This window comes from Sturnira hondurensis, unplaced genomic scaffold, assembly GCF_014824575.4.
Source record: "Sturnira hondurensis isolate 20B ecotype Veracruz unplaced genomic scaffold, ASM1482457v3 Scaffold0019835, whole genome shotgun sequence".
Lineage (NCBI taxonomy): Eukaryota > Metazoa > Chordata > Mammalia > Chiroptera > Phyllostomidae > Sturnira > Sturnira hondurensis.
Genome location: NW_028092466.1, coordinates 4,720,351 through 4,741,889, shown reverse-complemented (window position 1 = coordinate 4,741,889; position 21,539 = coordinate 4,720,351). Strand labels below are relative to the sequence as shown.

At 42.2% G+C, this 21,539-nt stretch overlaps 1 protein-coding gene and 1 long non-coding RNA gene across 12 annotated transcripts in view; one reads left to right on the top strand and one right to left on the bottom strand.

Annotated features, from left to right (window-relative positions):
• Positions 1-10,082: 10,082 nt before the first annotated feature.
• On the bottom strand, positions 10,083-19,379 carry LOC118974675 (uncharacterized). The gene is made up of 3 exons (XR_005063941.1): positions 19,133-19,379; positions 17,287-17,383; positions 10,083-10,107 (listed from the first exon to the last, which is right to left on the bottom strand). It is a non-coding gene; the product is annotated as an uncharacterized LOC118974675 (long non-coding RNA).
• Positions 18,768-21,539, top strand: part of CHD3 (chromodomain helicase DNA binding protein 3) — a 25,679-nt gene continuing 22,907 nt past the window's right edge. For all 11 annotated transcript variants that reach the window (XM_037028199.1, XM_037028201.1, XM_037028202.1 and 8 more), the window contains exon 1: positions 18,768-19,048. In XM_037028199.1, coding sequence (XP_036884094.1) covers positions 18,793-19,048 — 256 coding nt within the window. In that variant the 5' untranslated portion in view covers positions 18,768-18,792. The remainder of the gene's footprint in view (positions 19,049-21,539) is intronic.

Below are 21,539 nucleotides of genomic sequence, written 5' to 3'. Positions count from 1 at the left end.
AACAAGTGGAAAACTCATTTGAACAAATTGTAAAGGAAAACTTCCCCCATCTGGCATAGGAAATAGACTTCCAGGAAGTCCAGGAAGCTCAAAGAAGAGAGTCCCAAAGAAGGTGGACCCAAGGAGGAACACTCCAAGGCACATCATAATTACATTAGCCAAGATTAAAATGGAGAGAATTCTAGAAGCAGCAAGAGATAAGGGGACAGTCACCTACAAAGGAGTTCCCATCAGACTGTCAGCTGATTTCTCAAAAGAGACCTTACAGGCAAGAAGGGGCTGGAAACAAGTATTTCAAATCATGAAATCCAAAGACCTACATCCAAGATGGCTCTATCCAGCAAAGCTTTCATTTAGAATGAAAGGGTAGATAAAGTGCTTCTCAGATAAGGTCAAGTTAAAGGAGTTCATCATCACCAAGCCCTTATTATATGAAATGCTAAAGGGACTTACCTAAGAAAAAGAATATAATAAATATGAACAGTGAAAGGACAGCAAACTCACAGTTACTAACAACCACACCTAAAACAAAAGCAAACTAAGAGGACAGCTAGATCAGGAGTGGAACCATAGAAATGGAGACCACATGGAGGGTTAGCAACAGGGGAGTGGGAGGAGGAGAATGGGGGAGAAGGAATAGAGAATAAGTAGCATAGACAGTAGATAGAAAATCGGGGAAGGGCAAGAATAGTATGGGAAGTGTGGAAGCTAAAGAACTTGTGACACATGGACAGGAATTAAGGGGTGAATGGGGGGAGTGGTGTGCAGGGTGGAGGGGAATGAAGGAGGGGAAATGGGACAACTGTAATGGCATAATCAATAAAATGTACTTAAAAAGTAATTAAAAGAACAATCCTAAATTCACCTTAAAAAATAAAAAATGAAATAAAATAAATACAAAAAAAGAGATGTCCTGGATAGTCCTAAGCCTCTCCTCATTTTTTTGAATTCTTGTTACTTCATTCTTTTCTGTTTGGTTGTTCCTTTCTTCCTTCCTTCTGGTCCACTCCATTGATTTGAGTCCCAGTTTCTTTCCCATCACTATTGTTTCTCTGTACATTTTCCTTCATTTCACTTAGCATAGCCTTCATTTTTTCATCTAATTTGCAACCAAATTCAACCAATTCTGTGAGCATCCTGATTACAGTGTTTTGAACTGTGCATCTTATAGGTTGGCTATCTCTTCATTGTTCAGTTGTATTTTTTCTGGAGCTTTGATCTGTTCTTTCATTTGGGCCATGTTTAAACTGTGCATCCGATAGGGTGGCTCTCTCTTGGTCGCTTAGAAGCATTGGCTCTAGGGCTTTTGAGTTGTTCTTCTGCTTGAGGCATAATGTTTTGGTCTGTTTGCACCTGTTACATATGAGGGGTGGAACCTTAGGTGTTCACCAGGGCGGGGCAACCCAGGCACTGGGTTGTGACACTGTATATGGAGCAGAGGTCTGAGCGGGAACAATGACGCTTGCTCCACTCTCTGCCTGATTTCAGTCATTTCCCCTGCTTCCCACAAGCAAATTGGGCCCTTCTGGTGCTGATTCCCATGTGGGTGGGTTTGTGTACATCCTGAGGCCCTGTGGATCTCTCCAACAAACTCTCCTGTGAGGCTGGGAGTTTCTCCTGGCACCTCAACCTCCACAGGTATTTTCAATCAGTGGTTTGAGGCTTTATTTCCCCGTGCTGGGACCCTGGGTTGCATGGTGTGTCTCACTCCCCAGTTTTGCCTGCTTTATCTGCGCGCGAATGTAGGACCACCTGGCCCGCCAGCCGCCTTGTGTGCCGTGCCCCTTCACAATTAGCTGCCTTGCTGGGTCTGCCAACTGCAGCTTTGCATGCCCAGGGTTCGCCTGCTGCTGCCTTGCGTGTGCAGGGTCCACCAGCTGCCCTGCTATGAGCCCTCTCCATTCCAGTTCCTTGACTCTGTCCCTCCTACTGGTCTGGATGAATGTGTCTAGTTTAACTCTTTGGTTGTTGGACTTCCACACAGTTCAATTTTCAATCAGTACTGGTTGTTTTTCTGTTTTTAAATTGTTGTTCTTATTTTGGTTGTGCAAAGAGGCACAGTGTGCCTCTACCTATGCATCCATCTTGCCTGGGAGTCCCCAGTTCCAGTATTTTGTTTAATGTATTGTTTTTAGTATATGTGCTGCCTATTTTATTGTTTAATGTCCATCTTCCTCCCTTCTTAGACTGTAAGCTCCAGGGGGGCAGGGACCACATCCCTAGCCTAGTACCAGCCTAGAGCATTTAATCAACATTCATAAAATCAACAAATACAATGTGATAAATGTTACAAAAGGGCTAAGTATGAAATGCCTCAAGAACATCTAAACCCAGTCTGGGGAGATCAAGGAAGGCTTTTGTTAAAAGTATCATCTCAAACTGAGATCTGAAGGACAAGTGAAAAGGACAAAGAGGGTAAAGAGAGAATAAATTGCATAAATAGCACACAGTTTAGAGGTGAAACTGTGTGAAAGCTCAGAAGCAAAAATGAAACACTAAGTAAAGCTAAGAGGAGGTGGGAGGTATAAGAAGGGTGGGCAATGAGAGATATTAAGGCCAGACCATGTAAAACAAGTTGTTTCTCTTTAAATTGAGATATAATCCACACATATACTAAAATATTCACCCTTTTAAAATATGTAATTCAGCCCTGGCTAGTGTGGCTCAGTGAACTAAGCACTGGCCTGCCAACCAAAGGGTTGCTAGTGTGATTCCCAGTCACATGCCTGGGTTGTGGGCCAGGTCCCCAGTTGGGGGTGTGAGAGAGGCAACCGGTTGATGTGTCTCTCACACATCAATGTTTCTCTTCCTGTATTTCTTCCTCCCTTCCCATCTCTCTAATAAATAAAATCTTTTTTTAAAAAAGTACACAATTCAGGGTCAAGGATTTTATAGAGAATGACATGATCAGACTTGCATTTTAAAAGGTCACTTTGCTGTATAATGTCAAGAGAAAATGGAATGGAGGGGAGAAAAAGAGAGGGGAATAAAATGGAGACAGAGACTGGTGCTACTGCAGCAGTCAGGAAAGACAAAGGCAGCCAGAACTAAGTTAGTGGCAGTTGGGATCAGAGAATATGAACTGAAGTTGTAAAAGAACTGCACAACTCAATAATTTACTGGGAGGGGGTCTGGGGTGGCAAGGAGCACTCCTGGATGACATCCAAGTTTTCTGGCCTGTGTGATTAAGATGATGATGAATCCCCTGGTGATGAAGGGGAATGCTGGTGGAGGAATCTGATTGGAGAGGAAGATGATCTGTATTTAGTTAGCTAATATATATAAAGTAACTTTGGGGCATGCAAATACAGAAGTCCAGATCTTACTGGATGTAAGAGACTAGATCCTGAAGAGATCCCTGAGCTAGAGTTATAAGTATGGGAATTACCAGTGGAGTAACTATTGCCAAAGTCAAGGATAAGACCACCTTAATAATGGAGCGTTATTTAAGTAGAGGGCCTGGGAAACAATACCTAAGGAAAGGGAGGAGAAGGTGGGGACTCAGAAGGAAAAGTCTGAGGTGTGAGAAACCCCAGGAAAATGGTGCCATGGAAGCCAGAGAGAGGATATTTGAGAGGCGGGAGTGGTAAACAGTGTGAAATGTTACTGAGGTCAAGAAAAAGACTTGAGTTTCCATGATTTAGCAAACAGCAAAGTGGTGGTATATTAGAGCAGTAGTTGGATGAAATATGAATGGGACAGTCATAGACAAAATCCAACTGAGTGCAGTGGGGAGGAATTTTCTGGCTTTCTAACCATGCAGAGAACATTGTCCTTCATTTAGATTCCATTTAACCATAAAATGTAGAGAACAGAAGTACAATCATTATAGACAATAGGCATAAACCAGGACATGGACACTTAAAAAGAAGCAACCTCCAGTGTTGTTGAGAAGATTAAAATAAGATGTGGGAAAATGCCCAGCAGTATAAAAGGTCCTTGGCACACAAAAATTTTAGTTTTCTTTTTTTTTAAAGATTTTATTTATCTTAGAGGGGAAGGGAAGGAGAGAGAGAGAGAAATATCAATGTATGGTTGCCTCTCATGCATCCCCTGCCAGGACCTGGGAACTGGCCTGCAACCCAGGCATGTGCCCTGACTGGGAATTGAACCACGATCGTGTGGTTCGCAGGCCCATGCTCAATCCACTGAGCTACGCCAGCCAGGAAAAAATTTTAGTTTTCTTTCTGTCTCCTTGTGCTAGCCACTCTTTATTTAGTAATGAATGCTTCCCTTAGGATTCTCCAAGATTCAGCATTATTCAGCATCTAGGTTATATCTATCATGATTAGAAAGTCAGTAGACCGTATCTGTGACTAACATTTGGTTTTTGACCTAACAACAGTGTTTGTGCCTCCATTAGGAAAATTATTTGCATCCAGTAAAATGTGGTTTGTTCTATATCATGCTGGAGTTTAGCTTAATTTATATAAAACAGGAAAAGCAAGGAAATGGGACAATTATTGGGAGCAATAGTAACTAAAGTCTGCACTTTGCTTCTTCAGTTTAAGGTGCTATTCATAACTCTTAGTCATGAATCTTCTCACCTTACAATCATCATGAGTCTCTCTGAGTTGAAAAATGACTAATAGTAAGCTTGACTGTTCAGAAAAATAGCTACCAATTACTGAGCACCTTATGGCTATCACTTTATGTTAGTTCACTTCATCCTTACTACAATATACAGGCAGGCATTTAGTATCCCTGTTTTACAGATGAGGGAACTGCGGCTTTCGGGATAAGTAGCTTGCTCAGGGTCACTATTATTAAGTGACGGAACTTGGATTCTAGGTGCTACCAGACTCCAAAGCTCAAACTCTTTCTCTAATAGAGGGAGTGGATAACTTCATTATTTGGCTCTGGAATACATTTTAGGAGTTATACAATTTTAATATAGAATCTTTTAAAAAAGTTAGTTGATTTTAACTTACTAATCATAACTAATTTAGTCTGATATGAAAATGACTCCTTGTCCAGAGAGTCAGATGGTGAAAGGCCCAAGAGCCAGCAGAGGCACAGGCGGAAGTCAGCTTGAGCTAGCATTCGCCAGATAAAACTGTAACTTGAAAGACAGTTAATCAGTTGGGGAAGGTGTCAAGTCAATTTTGCTGAAATAACTGGGGCTTGACAATGAATGGAAAGCAAGGCACTTCTATCTGGCCAGTGAATGGAAAAGTGTAAAGAAACTGTTACAAGTCAATGTCAAAAGGGAAAAAATGTTTGGTGTTTGCCAGACGTGGAATGGAGAGAAAGGTTTCTGGTTAGGAATTTGAGGGCAGGACTGAGTCAGGTGCCAGACTTCAGTGAAGGGTGTGGAATGATCAGAAGGTAAGTAGATGAGAGTGAGGAAGAGAAGTAGAGAGTATACAGCCAGACTGCAGGAGCCTTTTCACACAAGATGGGGGAATCTGGAAGCAACCCTGGAGACAAGGAAATTCCCTCAAGTGCGTGGTCTGTTTCCAGGTTTATTTTCCATATTATTTTAAACTATCCTTTTGGAACTACCTACTTTTTTAAAATATATTTTATTGATTATGACATTATAGTTGTCCCATTTTCCCCCTGCACACCACTCCCCCCATTCACCCCTTAATTCCTGTCCATGTGTCACAAGTTCTTTAGCTTCCACACTTCCCATACTATTCTTGCCCTTCCCCGATTTTCTATCTACTGTCTATGCTACTTATTCTCTATACCTTCTCCCCCATTCTCCTCCTCCCACTCCCCTGTTGCTAACCCTCCATGTGGTCTCCATTTCTATGGTTCCACTCCTGATCTAGCTGTCCTCTTAGTTTGCTTTTGTTTTAGGTGTGGTTGTTAGTAACTGTGAGTTTGCTGTCCTTTCACTGTTCATATTTATTATATTCTTTTTCTTAGGTAAGTCCCTTTAGCATTTCATATAATAAGGGCTTGGTGATGATGAACTCCTTTAACTTGACCTTATCTGAGAAGCACTTTATCTACCCTTTCATTCTAAATGAAAGCTTTGCTGGATAGAGCCATCTTGGATGTAGGTCTTTGGATTTCATGATTTGAAATACTTGTTTCCAGCCCCTTCTTGCCTGTAAGGTCTCTTTTGAGAAATCAGCTGACAGTCTGATGGGAACTCCTTTGTAGGTGACTGTCCCCTTATCTCTTGCTGCTTCTAGAATTCTCTCCATTTTAATCTTGGCTAATGTAATTATGATGTGCCTTGGAGTGTTCCTCCTTGGGTCCACCTTCTTTGGGACTCTCTTCTTTGAGCTTCCTGGACTTCCTGGAAGTCTATTTCCTATGCCAGATGGGGGAAGTTTTCCTTTACAATTTGTTCAAATGAGTTTTCCACTTGTTGCTCTTCCTCTTCCCCTTCTGATACCCCCTATAATTCGGATGTTGGAACATTTAAAGATGTCCTGGCCCTGGCTGGTGTAGCTCAGTGGATTGAGTGTGGGCCTGCGAACCAGATGATCGCGGTTCGATTCCCAGTCAGGGCACATGCCTGGGTTGCAGGCTGGTTCCCTGCAGGCCAACTCCCAGCAGGGGATGCACGAAAGGCAACCATACATCAATGTTTCTCTCCCTCTCCCTCCCCTCTAATGATAAATAAATAAATAAAATCTTTAAAAATAAAAAAAATAAAGATGTCCTGGAGGTTCCTAAGCCTCTCCTCATTTTTTTGAATTCTTATTTCTTCATTCTTTTCTGGTTGGATGTTTCTTTCTTCCTTCTGGTCCACTCCATTGATCTGAGTTCCAGTTTCTTTTCCATCACTATTGGTTCCCTGTGCATTTTGCTTCATTTCACTTAGTGTAGCCTTCATTTTTTCATCTAATTTGCAACTAAAATCAACCAGTTCTGTGAGCATCCTGATCACCAGTGTTCAAACTGTGCATCCGATAGGGTGGCTATCTCTTGGTCGCTTAGAAGTATTGGCTCTGGGGCTTTTGGGTTGTTCTTCTGCTTGAGCCATAATGTTTTGGTCTGTTTGCACCTGTTACGTATGAGGGGCGGAGCCTTAGTTGTTCACTGGGGCGGGTCAGTCCAGTCACTGGCTTGTGACTGGGGGTGGGGCCAGAGAGGGAGAAATGGTGTTTGTTCCACTCTCTCGGATTTCAGTCCCCTCTGCCACTTCCCACAAGCAAATTGGGCCCTTCTGGTGCTGGTTCCTGGGTGGGTGGGCTAGTGTACCTTCTAGGACCCTGTGGGTCTCTCCAGTGAACTCTCCTGTGAGGCTGAAAGCCTCTCCCGGCACCTCAACCCTGGACAGTTTTTTCAGTTGGTGCTTTTAGGCTTTATTTCCCGGTGCTAGAGCCCTGTGTTGCGCAGTCTGTCTCACTGTCCGTTTTTTCATCTGGTTTATCTGCGCATGGATGTGTGACTGCAGTCAGCCAGCAGCTGCCTTGGGCCCTCACTGGATCTGCCCATTGCCAGCCCACGCCTGGGATCTGCCAACTGCCGCCTACGCGCCTGGGTTGGTCCCACAGCCACCGACCACTTTTCCCTGCCACGACCCCTTTCCGCCTGCCACTGACTCTGCCCCTTTTACCGGTCTGGATGAATGGTTCATTGTTGTCGGACTTAGGTACAGTTCAATTTTACAGTTTGTTTTGGTTGTGTTTTTGTTTCTAAATCTTTGTTGTCCTTAAATTTGGTTGTGAGAGAAGGAGCAGCGTTTCCACCTATGCCTCCATCTTGGCTGGAAGTCACTACCTTTTCTCGATTACCTACTTTTATAAACAAATGTTTGATACTATCTGTAATTCTCTCTTTCTACATCTGTTTTATTTTTTTAAACTTATTTTTCTTTTTTATTATAGAATATGTGCTCTTCACAGAAAATTCCAGGTACAGAAGCATAAAGATGCAAAACAAAAATCTTTCTTACTGCTATCACTCAGTATCATCCATTGTTAACATTCTAACCACTTCAAGTATTTTCCTACATGGTTGTGATTATACTACATATGTGATTTTATATTGTTTTATGCAATTAAAATTAGACCATAGTATTTGCTCATGTCATTTTATCAATGTGGCAAAAGGTTAACAATCAGATCAGTAATCTAGGTGAAGAATTTATATATGGGTATTCATTGTGGTCTTTCAACTTTTCTGTAGGTTTGAAAATTTTTTTAATTAAGAAGTTACAGGTAGGAAGGGAAATAATCTCAAAGCAAAAGCAAGGGAATGATGACCCAGCCAGGAGACTGGCTTGGTGATGGCAGGAAAGGAATGTGAAATATGGAGGATCATTTGAGGCTTTATAGGTCTTACTATTATTATATTTATTTAACCAGATAATAGATACATGTGTTCATTTTAATATTCTCTGTGGTTGATCTATGCTATAGCTTATTCTTTTGAACCTATTAAATAGTTCTCAATAAATGAAATTCTTAGTTGAAAACCTCCATATTCAACATTTTAATGGTTTATCATAATCTTTCATTGCTATGTAACTTTCTCATCCAAACCAGCTTCCAGTTTACAGTTTTTTCTTTTTTTAAAATTTTATTTCTTTTTAGAGAGAGGGGAAATCAGGGAGAGAGGGAGAGAAACATTGATGTGAGAGTGAAACGTCAATCAGTTGCCTCTTGTACGTGCCCTCATTCGGGACTGAACTCACAAACCAGGCACGTGCCCTGACTGGGAATCGAACCAACAACCTTTTGCTTTGCAGGTTGATGCTCAACCAACTAAGCCACACCAGTTAGTTCCGCAGTCTTTTTTTAAAAGCTGAAATATAATCCATATACCATAAAATCCACCATTTTAAAGTGTATAATTCAAGAATTTTTAGTATATTTACCAGGTTGGGCAGCTATCACCAATACTTAATTCTAGAATATTTTCATCACCACAAAAAGAAATTCCATACCCATTAGTAGTCATTTCCCATCTTTTCCTCCCAGACCCCGGCAAACAATGATCTATTTTCTATTTCTGTAAAGTTGTTCTGGACCTTTTACATAAATAGAATCATATAATACGTGGCCTTTTATGTCTGGTTTCTTTCACTTAGCATGATGTTTTCAAGGTCCACCCATGTTGTAGCATGTATCAGTACTTCATTCTTTTTATGGTTGAATTGTATGGACACACTATATTTTTGTTTATCCATTCCTTAGTTGATGGACATTTGGGTTGTTTCCACTTTGGGGTTATTATGAATAATGCTCCTATGAAGATTCATATACAGTTTTTGTGTGAACATGTTTCAATTCTCTTGGGTATGTACACCTAGAACTGAAATTGCTGGGTCATATGTAACTCTATATTTAATTTTCTGAAGCACTGGCAGTTGGTACTTTTCTTGATCTACATGAAGTACCTACCCTCTGGAACTGTCTTCTTGCTTTACCACAGTAACACTATCTGGTGTACCTAACAATTACCACTTTTTTCTTTGGCTTTTCTTCTGTCCCCTTCATTCTTCAGAGTTCCTCCAATGTTTTGGCCTCTACTCATCACTTGATATACTAACAATTCTTACCCTCTAAAGAGGTACCAACACCTACTATTACTTTCAATCATTAACTTAACCACTCTAGGCAGATAAGGTCCACATTCTACTTGCTAAGTATTTTCTTACTCAACCTGGACCGCCCTCCTTCCTCCTCTCTATTTATAAATCTTAGTATTCTTTTGGGGTCTACTTCCAATACAACTTCATATGAAAGTTCCTCAAGTTCCTCTTTCCCCCCACCAGATCTCTCTTCTCTGAACATTTGGATTTTACAGCCTGTAATAATCAATACTACCACATATTGATTGAGTTTTTTTTGTGTGTGTTCATGTCTGATCTCAAAAAGTGTCTCTCCTTTCTCCAATAAGCTAATCTCTTGGTTGCTAAAAATTTTCAAGTTGCTTTAAAAGATGCACAATGAAAAAAATTCCCTTCCCAGTGATAACTACTACAGTTTCTTGTGTATTCTTCCAGGAATATTCTATGGATATTCATACTTGTTTTCTTTTATCAATAGTTCTATATTACGTGAGCTCTTTTGTGCCTTTCCTTCTGTTTCCTCATGTTACTTTTTAAACTAGAACTTCACTAATGTTTTCAAAAGTGTAACTCAATCACATCTGCAGATTGTACTTTGATTAGATATTTTTCTCCTCAAAGAACTAGAGATTAATGAGGAATGATTTGTTCACAGGAATCATACTACTTTTTGTCTCATTTGGCTTCATTTATTAATGTAATCATGAGGTTACTTAAATTTGTTTACACAAATATTAAATGAATAATTTCTCATTATAAAAATTCAAAATTATTAATAAACTAAATATTCCCCTTCACTATTCTCTCCCCAAAGTAAATCCTGTTTCCAATTTGGTATGTGTATGTCCAGAATTTTTTCTTTTAGTTTTCTTTTGTTTTCTATGCCCAGAATTTTTAAAGGCATTTATATATGTATAAAAGTACCTGTAGAGCTCTGGCTGGTGCAGCTCAGTGGATTAAGCATGGGCCTGTGAACCAAATAACCAAGGTTTGAATCCCAGTCAGGGCACATGCCTGGGCTGCAGGCCAGTTCCCAGCAGGGAACGCATGAGAGGCAACCATACATTGATATTTCTCTCCCTCTCTCCTTCCCTTCCCCTCTAAAGATAAATGAAAATAAAACAATAAAACAATAAAAGTACCTGTAGAAACAATAGTATTGTTTTTGCCTTCTTTGAATATAAATTAACTAAATAATATGTATAGGGTTGAGACAAAGTAGGTTTATAGTTTTGAGTATGTGAAACACAAAAATTTACTCTTGTATTAATATTTATTATATTATCTTCCATATGAACTGTATATCTACTTTTGCCCCACGCTGTATTGCTTTACAGCTTTCTTTTTTCCATTCAACAACATAATAGAGAATCTTACTATGAAGATGTAACTTATTTTTCTTAATTGCTATGTAGTTTACTTAGCTGTTCCTTACTGTTGGAGATTTAGGGTACTTCCAACTTTTTACTATTATAATGTTGTAGTGAACATCTTTGTACAAATCACCTGATATGCATAAATATGAAGACTGTTTCTCTAGGGTGGATGGTAAGAAGTAGAACTCTGTTAGAAAACATGTAAGTTTAAACGTGTACTAGATACAATTAAATTGACTGTTGCCAGTTCTGTAGTATAGTTGTTATAGGTAATAAGTGATATATGTGACCATCAATTTCATATACTAGTTCCTCTAAACTCCAGGAATACCATGGACTTAGAAGTCATTTAGTATATCATAGAAAGATAAATTGGAAAATATAAGTTCAAATCCTGTTCTAACAACTTATCTTAGCAATCCTTTCAACATCTTGGCCCCAGTTTCTATACCCAGAAAATTAAAGTAATATTTCTTTTTTATTTTTAAAAATATGTTATTTATTTTTAGGGAGTGGGGAAGGGAGGGAGAAAGTGAAGGAGAAAAACACCACCATGGGGTTTTTCATGCACCTCTCATGCACCTTCTACTGGGGAGCTGGCCAACAACCCTGGCATGAGCCATGACTGGGAACGAACCAGTGACTCTCTGGTTTGCAAGCCAGCACTCGATCCACTGAGCCACACCAGCCAGGGCTAAAGTAACATTTCTTACAATATGGTTCCTAAACCATTGGTAGCATGCAAAATGCTTTTATTTTTATTGATTTTATTTTAGTAGTTATTTGTATTTTAAAATGAATTATAAAAATATAATTACCTTATCAAATAAAGGATTTATGGATATTGTTTCTTAGTATTATAAATTGTACTCTCTGAAGGACATTCATTTAAGCTAAAGAAAAGTGAACTGACTTAAAGAAAGATTATGCATATAATAGTATACAGTGGGTATATATATATCACAAATCATGCATATAATAATATATGAAGAAAAGTAAAGTGTCTCTCTTCATGAAATCAAGGAGTTATTAGTTTAAGCAGTAGATCCTAGATTTTTATATTTCAATGACCAGTAAAATATTAAAAAAATAGTTAGTGATCAACGTGGAGTTGCTGACTTTTTCTTGTGCTAAGAATATTAACAACAACAAAGTCTGCCCTCCCTGGCTGAGTTGCTCAGTTGGTTGGAGCATGTCCCTATATGCCAAGGTTGCTGTCCGATGGCCGTCAGGGCACGTACAAGAATCAACCAATGAATGCGTAAGTAAATGGAACATCAAATTGATGTTTCTCCCTCCTGTCCTCTCTCTGAAAGCAATAAATAAATAAATGAATAATTTTAAAAAGAACAACAAAACCAAAACTTATACCCATCACCATTATTTAGTAAAAAGATAATAAAAATGTTTTAGAACTATAAAAGTACATGTATGTTCTGTTAAAATTGTACAGAAGTATAAAAAATCATTTATTTTCTCTCTATAAAAGTCATGGGCATCCTTCCAAACAGTTCTACCTCATTTGTAAAAAGGACATTTTTAACAAATATATTGTTAAATACATAGGCATATGTACATGACATATATATTTATTACATATAAATATAGTATATTACATATTCACTCTATATAAAAGTATTTATAAGAAATATGTAATCTCAGAACAAAGAACAGCCCTTACCATGAAAGGACATGGTAAGGGCTTACTTAGACATTTGGGGAACCACTGGCTTAGATGACCTTCCAACTCTTAATTCCATGATATCCTTAGCATTTACATGCCTTTCATTATTTTCACTAACCTATATATTTAAAAAAGATAAGTAGGAATCTCTTTAATATCTCCTTGGGTAGAAAATCGTAGATTGCAAAGTGCTTTTTCAGTTCTCTGACCTGCTTTGTTGCACCAGTTCATGTCTGTGCTCTGGTTCACATCACAGTTTTACCCTGGGGTCCACAGAGTTCAGGGTATTCATGAAACCATGAAAACATAAGTGACACTTTGTATACAGTGGTAGTCCAGTACTCATCGTTTATTTGTTCTGGAACTCATGACAAGTGCCGAAACTGACCAGTACTGAACAAGTGATGAGTGATGAAGCATTTTCTCTTGTGGGGTGGTGGTGTGACTCACATAAGTTCTAGCAAGTGCAACAAGTTCCTGAGCAGGTGCTGAGTGCTGAAACATTTTTTTCTTATCAAAATGCAACAAGTACAGGGTTTGAACAATTCTGAAGCCAATGAGTACCAAGGTATGACTGTATTTACTATTTTTCTGGGGGAAGGGTTTACAACTTCCTATGATCCAAAAAAGGTTAGAAACTATTGCTTTGGAAAAGTTTCTTGCTTGTGCTTTATATAAATAATTCTATTATTATTGGCTTTGAAGTCCCTTACAATGTTTTTCCTTGGTGGGGTGGCATTTAATTTTTAGGTTGCATCTGACAGCTGCATGCTTCAGTTCCTTATTCTTACCATAATGGTCTTTTCATTAAAAACAAAAACCATTTTCCTCTACCAATTAGTCATATGGTATTTTAATTACTTATTTTATTTTTTTGAAGTACAGGAAAAGAGTAAAAGGTACACAGTGGTACCCAGGTTGAAACTGACAGAGAAGGGAGATAAGCAGCTAGAGAAAGTGAGATGCACAGGATCAGATAAAAGGCCTGAGGACAGCCAGAACAGGTAGGTAAAAAAAATATACAGGAACAGGAAATAGAGAGAGATAGAAGAACAGAGAAGATAGAGAAGGATAGCAGAAAAACAGACAGGTTGGCAAGAAAAGAAAGGAGTTGGCTGACAGAGAGGCAGCAAGATCATCAAGAGGAACAGAAACAAACAAACAGAAAGGGGTACAGAGAGAGAAGGCAGAGAAAGAAATAAAGAAGACAATAACGAAAAAAAGAAGACAAAGGGATGGTAATGTTTTATACTACCTAGTGCTTTATGATTTATAAAGTGCTATGACATACATTATTGCAGGCAGGAAGAATCCAGCAGGCAGATAGGGTGATGGAGGGATAAAGGCCAATCAGACAGAAGAGATGGAAGGTGGCCAATCAGAAAGAGAGGCTAGTATGGAGCCCAAGACATATTTAAAAGAAAAGACAAAACCAGAAAGAAAAGAGAAGTAAGAGAGGGGAAGTCAGGAGAGACATAGAGATGGAGACTGAAATCATTAAATTCAGGAATGTAGGCAGTAAAAAAGCAGAAATGAAAGAATAGAGCATTGTGTATAAAAGTATTATCATCACCTTTCTGGACAGATCTAAGATAGAGCCTACAGCTCTGTTTTTCCCAACAAGTTATAATACCTCCAAGGTGGCATGTGAGAGGATTCAAAGGAAGGATGAAAAGGGATGTTAGTAAGAGGCAGAGTTTTTTAGACTAGGAGGAAGAAAAACTTCTTGGACAGTCATAGGTCAACAACCAAAGGGTGCTGCTGAACCTAAAAGGATCTAGATTCATCACATGCCTTTAAAAAATGCATACAGATGTGTGAAAGGCAAAGTGGGCCTGTATCTACTCTATTTGCATGTAAGCTCAGCTTTCAAACTATCTGTACTTACTAAATTGTACCTATGTTTGTAAGGTATTTTTCAGTACCACCAGTGCTTTTGTCAATTAATACATCAGTCATGATGAGACAAGAAGAGGTAGGCTCTCATCAAGACAATTTATTATGCAGAGTAGGAGATTAGGAGAGAGCAAGCCCTTCCTAAGTGCTCCTCAGGTACTGGTAGTACAGGCATGTGACTAGCAACCAATCAATCAAAAAGACAAGAAGAGATGGTAAGCCCAGTGAAATATGAAGGGGTACTGATAGACTAACAGTGGAAGAAGCATTCAGCAGCAGCAAAAAAACAAGTACACGTAAATATGCAGACTCTTTTCTGGAACAATATCCAAGAAATGTGAAGTAGTGACCAACTCTGAGGAAAGGAACTGAGGGCTGGGGGAGAAAAATGGCAAAAGAGGCTTACTCTCCACGGGACACTTTTAGTACTTAAAACATTTTGTACCACGTGTATGTACTATCTATTTAAAAACTGCTTAAAAAATAAGAAGAAAAACAAAAGCAAGCTGATACATGGACAGCAGAGCCAGCCAGGCAGAGAGCAAAAAGGCAGGAAGACAAGGAGAGATGGGGAAAATGGCGGAAAGACTGAGGCAGCCCTGGCTGGTGTGGCTCAGTGGATTGAGCATGGGCCTGTGGAGCAGAGGGTTGCTGGTTTGATTCCTAACTGGGGCACATTGCCTGGGTTGCGGGCCAGGTCCCCAGTGGGGGACACATGAGAGGCAACCACACACTGATGTTTCTCTCCCACTCTTTCTCCTTCCCTTCCCCTCTAAAAATAAATTTAAAAAAAAGATGGAGGAACCAGGAAGACAAAAAGAAAAAGAGACAAGTGAAATGGAGGTAAGCAGTGAGAGAAGGCAAGGTAAGGGACATGGCAAGAAGGCAGGTTAAGATTTCAGGGCAAGGGGTTCACTAAGATGTTTGGGGTAGAGAGCCCATCACCATTGATGGGATGTTGAAACAGAAGAAGTCAAGGGAGAAAAAGCTGACAAGCAGAAAGACAACAAAGATACAAGCATTAGCCCTGGCGGTGTACCTCAGTGGATTGAGTGCGGGCCTGCAAACCACACAATCACGGTTCGATTCCCAGTCAGGGCACATGCCTGGGTTGCAGGCCAGTTCCCAGCAGGGGACTCATGAGAGGCAACCACACACTGATATTTCTCTCCTTCTCTCCTTCCCTTCCTCTCTAAAGATAAATAAATAAAATCTTTAAAAAAAGATACAAGCATTAAATATAGAATAGCACCAAGGAAGTAGGTAGATAGGCAAGAAGACAGACATAAAGGGAAGCAAGGAAAAATCATTAACTTAACTGGCATAAATAAGAGGAGGAACAAGTAGAAAGGTAAGAGAAAAAGCAAGACAGGCAAGGCCTGGAAGGTAGACAAACCGCGGCTAAAAAAGTGATAGAGACAGGCAGGCGGGGAGACAGATGGCTAGAGAGAGAGTGGTGGGCAAACAGCCAGAGAAGCAGACAGACAACCAGGGAGAGAAAGAGGCTGGCAGCCAGTCAGGGAGGAGCAGACCGGCAGGCAGGCAGACAGACACCATAATAGGAGTAAGCAGGTAGAGAGACAGGCGGAAACAAGGATAGAAGAAGAAAAATCAAGGAGTCAGTAGGGAGAGAAGGGAACAGGAGAAGCAGGCAGGCAGAGGAGGAGATGGACAGGAGGAAGAATCAGGCAAATTAACAGATTCATATGCAAAGCACACTCGAAAGAATGATGAATGTTAGCACAGGGATGCACACAGCCACCTTTAGCCACCTACACCTGCAGTTCATTGCCCATGTGGCAGGAAGGCAGGCAGAGGCACTTGCACAGAGGAAAGGGCACAGAGGCAGAGAGACTATTGTGTACATGTGTAGGGTTGTCAACAGGCACATGGGGACATTCTTCCTAGACACACATAGAGGGACCAGAAAGGGGGGAGTCAAGCACACATGAAGAAGAGGCACATGCAGTCAGATCCTGGAAGACGGAAGTAAACAGAAAGAAGACAGACATGGATAGTTACTTAGAGGTTAAAGAGCCTGAGAATCAAAAGGATGAGTGAAAAATAAAGTCTCAGTGAAAAATACACATACAGAGAAGCCCACAGACAGAAAAAAGGGAATGAATACCCAGATGGACTAGGAAGAAGAGATTGAGAAAGAGGACAGAATACAATCAAATGGAAGAGGGACAGAAGTTAGACTCAAACAGTAATGACATGGGAGTAGAGGCAAGAGAATTCCAAAGACAAGGTTAAGAAAAGGTGGAAATCAATGTACAATAAAGTGCATTTGTGTGTTTGTGTGTGTGTGTGTGTGTTTTGGGTGGGTGGGTGGTGGGTAGGTGGCACATCAATAAAGAACATTTTAGTCTCCTAGCAAAAATCTGCGTAGTGCTCCTCATCACTAATACTTTCTGGTTGCTGCCTACCTACCCCACCCTCTTAAGGTGCTCCTGAACACTGCAGGGGTTGCTGGGTGACTGGCTGCTATACTTAAAAGGTAGGGAAATAACCCAGGGAAGAAATGATTCCACAGACATAGGGTGGGAAGCTAGGAAAGAGACAAAATGAGATAAAAAGAACAAGGGGAAACTAGAGTAACAAAAGGGTGACAAGAACAAAAAAAGGGTAGAACTAAGATGAGCTATGCACCCTCCTTTCTTTGCTAGCCTTGCTCACATGGCAAATTTTATTTTATGACTTCCCTAATCAAGTCTCCGGATAAGAAAGCTAGTTTTGGACTCCCTTTCAGTCTTCCATTTGATTACCACTTTTAAGGTAAACACTGGGTACAACTGGAAATTAAGGGTGAGAATCAGATGAAAATTATGAGTACAATCTCCTACCTCTTTCTTTTTCTCAGTTCCAGTTACTTTTTTCTTTCATGGTACCTCAGTTTCTTCCACTTTACATTGTTGGAGATCATGGAGGAAGGGAAATACACTGAAATAGGAGAAAAGAAAATCATTCACAATCTTCAGACTTGAATCCCCTTTATTCTAAAAATGTTTTATTTACCCCTAAATTAACTTTCCAAGTCAGATGAATTTTATATTCAAGCAACTGGGGAAGGGAGAGGCCAGGTAAAGGAGAAAAGAGTGAAAATAAAATATATAATTATTAATCACTGAAAAGGCTGGGCAAAGGGGAGAATCAAACATGGACTCCTTTGAAAAAAACTCAATCATTGTATCTATTCATATCTCTGCCCCAAAAGTCACTAGGATTTCTACCACTTTTTAAAGAAAAAAAAAATCCAGTATCACTTCTCACTTGAAAGATACGTACACAATTAAATGCGTTTTGACTCCAATGAGGTATGTAGAAAGAGTTATATATAAACATATATTTCATCTTTTTCCTTTTCAATGCCTGAAGGGGAAAAAAACCCTTCACATCAAACCACTCCCTTCTGAAGTATTCAAAAAAAAAAAAGCGCTTTTCTTTAGAGAAGGGAGGTGGTGAGGAAGAGACTAGTAAAGAAAAGAAAAAAATTAAATGTAGTTGGACTAGTATCTAACTAGTTAACCTTTAACAATTTATGCTGATGTCAGACTGAGCATGAGTACTGATTAATACCCCCCCTCAAATATTTTTTATAAGGGGGAGTTAGTCACAGCAGCCATTTTTGTTTTATGCAGAAATCCTTCATGCCCCCCCACCCGCGCACACACACACACTCAGTACACAAGGAAAATATCTCTATTAATAATCTGTGCACTAATCAGTTATGAAAAAAGGGAGAAATTTGTGGGTTTCTGGGTAGAGATTTGGAGATGGGGGTATAACAGGGAGGAGAATGGGGTGGGGGTGAAAAATGAAATATTAAGCCAGCCATTTTGTTTTAAAAGGGGATTTTCCCCCCTCTCCCTTTCTTCATGGAGGGGGTGGCGGAGCTGGAGGGGGGGTTGTTTTAAAAATAATTTCAAGGCGGCCATCTTAGTGCCTCAGCTCTGAGAAATATTTCTGAGCGCCCCCCTCAGAATTTAAATATATTTAAAGTAACAGAGAGGGGGGTAGAGAGAAGTCGAAAACTTTTATATATATATATATATTTTTAATCCCCCTTTCTTGTTCTCTTGGAAGGAGAGAAAGGAAAAAAAAGTCTCTCCTGAATTTTTTTCCAAGAAAAATTTTGGGGGTGGTTTGGCCCCCCTCCTCAGACGGCGGCCCCGAGGGTGGGGGTTTTGGAGGGGGGTGGCCCAGGGGTTTGGGGGGCTGGGGGAGGCTGAGAGGAGGAGGACGCCGCCGCCGAGAAGGAGGAGGAGGAGGAGGAGGAGGAGGTGGTGGTAGCGGTGGGGGAGGCGGGCGGGCGGTGGGTGGGGGGGTGGTGGGGGGGCCAGAGCCACAGGATGGCTTCCCCTCTGAGGGACGAGGAGGAGGAGGAGGAGGAGATGGTGGTGTCGGAGGAGGAAGAAGAGGAGGAAGAAGAGGGCGACGAGGAGGAGGAGGAGGTGGAGGCTGCCGACGATGACTATGAGGACGACGACGAGGGAATACTCGGGCGCGGACCGGGCCACGACCGGGGCCGCGACCGCCACAGCCCCCCCGACTGCCACCTCTTCCCGCCGCCGCCGCCGCCGCCCCCGCCACCGCCCCCGCCGCCAGGTAAGCGGCCGCCCGACTCACCCCCCACCCCAGCGCGACTGGGAGCCGCCAGCGCGCGAGGCCGGGCGGGGGCGAGGCACCCACCGCGCGGCCGAACCGAGGCGAATCCCGGATGCGTAACGCCGTCTCGGGCCGGTCGCCCGCGGCGGTTCGGGCGGTCCGAGCGGTCCCCGCGGGCAGCGGCCGCGGCCGCGGGGCCGGGCCTCCTCCCCTCCCCCGCTGCACCCCTCCTCCGCCGCCGCCGGCGCCGCCGCCGCCGTAGCCCCGGCTGGTGAGCGCTGGGCGCGAGCTGCGCGCGCGGACCGGGCCACTCGGTCGCGGCTTTCGGGGGAGGAGGAGGAGGAGATATTTTTTTTACCCTCGGCGGGGAGGGGGTAGGCAGGAAACGGCCAAGGAGAAGCCAGGGCCCCCTCCTTGGCCGAACGAGGGACCGCGGAGACCCTGGCGGCCGGACGGCGGCGTGGGGGAGGGGCGCGTGGGGGAGGGGCGGCCGCGCGGGCACCCCTCGGGCGCCGGCCCGGGTGGGGTTGAACTGAGGTAAAGTGGGGTTTCTGCGTGTGGAGGGGACCGCGGCCCTAACCATCTCCTCTGAGGAATTAGGAAGGCAGGGGAAGCGGTGTCCATCGGACCCCCCACCTGCGGGGACTTCTGTGCCCGCCAACTCAGGGGCGTGCGGTGGGGGAGGGGTCGTGTGAATGTGGGCGGCTAAGGACTGGGGCAGGTGGTGGCCACACTCCACGCAGACCACTTCCTGGAATCACTTGCTCCTATCCCTGCTCCACACAGCTCGTCATAGGGAGAGCAGGCACCTAGAATTGGGGAAACCAGATGCCCCCAGTTCCACCTCCTTTATCTCTCTTTTGCTCTGGGCTCTTTTGTGTCAAGTGCGCCTCCCCCTTTCCACTCCCCCATGACCCTGTCAGTCTGGGGTGGCTGAGCTGCCCAGCTGTGACTCTCTCGCGGCTGCCATTCACTGTCACTCTCGCTGAAACCACCCACACCCTGACCACTTCGGGGGGTGTAAACTGCCCACCCAGCTGTTCTGCAGCTTGACCATCACTCAGCACTCCTCCCTAGGGATGACAAGTCGCCGGCGCACTCTGAGCAGTTCCTCCAGTTGTGGAGGGGACGCTGCCTCGCACCAGGGGCCCAGCAATGGCCCCACTCAGACCACCCTCCTAGTGAAGTTATTTCTAGTCTTCTTTAGGATAGGCGAGCATCTTTAGGATGTTCACTCTCTGCTTGGGTAATGAAAGGGGATATCCACACCTCCAAGCCTCTTGGTGCCATGCAGCACGAATGCACCAAACTTCAAAACGTCTAACATGTTCTTTGTAAAAGTGTCATTGATCTGCGTGGCTTATCTGGCATACGTCCTTTGAGGGAGTGTGAGGTGCTTTATTAGGAGGGCAGAAGGATGGTGTCTGATGGAAATAAGGATAAAGCCCCCTCCATCACCACCAGTGGAAAAGAGAAAAGTTTTTAGAAAGTTATGCCAGTGAGCCCATTGATTTGCAGGACGGAAAAGGAATAAAGAACTGTGGGGAGGGAGGATGCTAGGAAAACAGCCCGAGGGGCTAAAAAAAGGAAAAGAAAGGATGTGGGGTTATGTTAGGGGATTGGCAGCTGTCACCTATTTGCGTTTTGAGCTTGGAATGTGGTATTTGGGTGTCTTTAATTCCAGATTAGGTATGTGAGAGAAGAGCACTAAAGAATCTGAGGTTGAGAAGGGTCTTTGTGTCAATACTCCCTCCCCTTTTTCTCTTTGCTTTCTGAATAGACCAGAGGAAACATCAAATGTTTTTAAAATTCATTTGAAGTGAAAACCCACCTCCTCTGTCTCCCAGGGCAATTTTATCTCCCTTTTAGCCCTCCAAGTGCAATGAGTGGCCCAGATACACCCCTTAGATGACTTTGAGGTAAAACTTTGGGAAAATATTTTCTGTCCATTATTTGTCTCTGTCTGGGCTAAATAACCCTTCTCTAAGGAAATTTGTTTGGGCTGCTCTCCCTCATCCTTTTATAGAATATGAATTTGTGCTCATTGGAGATCTCTGTTGTTTTTCATTTTGACTGCTTTGATTCTCACCATTTTGTTTTACATTCTTACCAAAGACCAATTTTATCCCTTCCCCCCTCTTCAGTCTCCTTACATTGTTAAACGTTTAAAATAATAGCACTCAGTATTGATGGGGGAAGGGAGCAGGAAGCCCAAAACTCATTTCTTCTCCCTCCCCCTTCTGGCAAGTCTAGAGAAATAATATAACATAATATATAGATGTGATTCCTTGCGGGTGGGGGTGGGGAATGATTGTGGGTGGTGCGGAAAATTCTGGTAGTTTCTTTGCAAAAGGTCTGAAGATACAAACCCACCCCCTGCATGCAATACGCATGTGCAGCAGGCCTATTATGGTGGTTCGTTGTGGGGGAAGGAGGGGAATTTGAGAAAAAAAATAAATATATGTGTGAGAGATTGATGGTGAGATTAGAA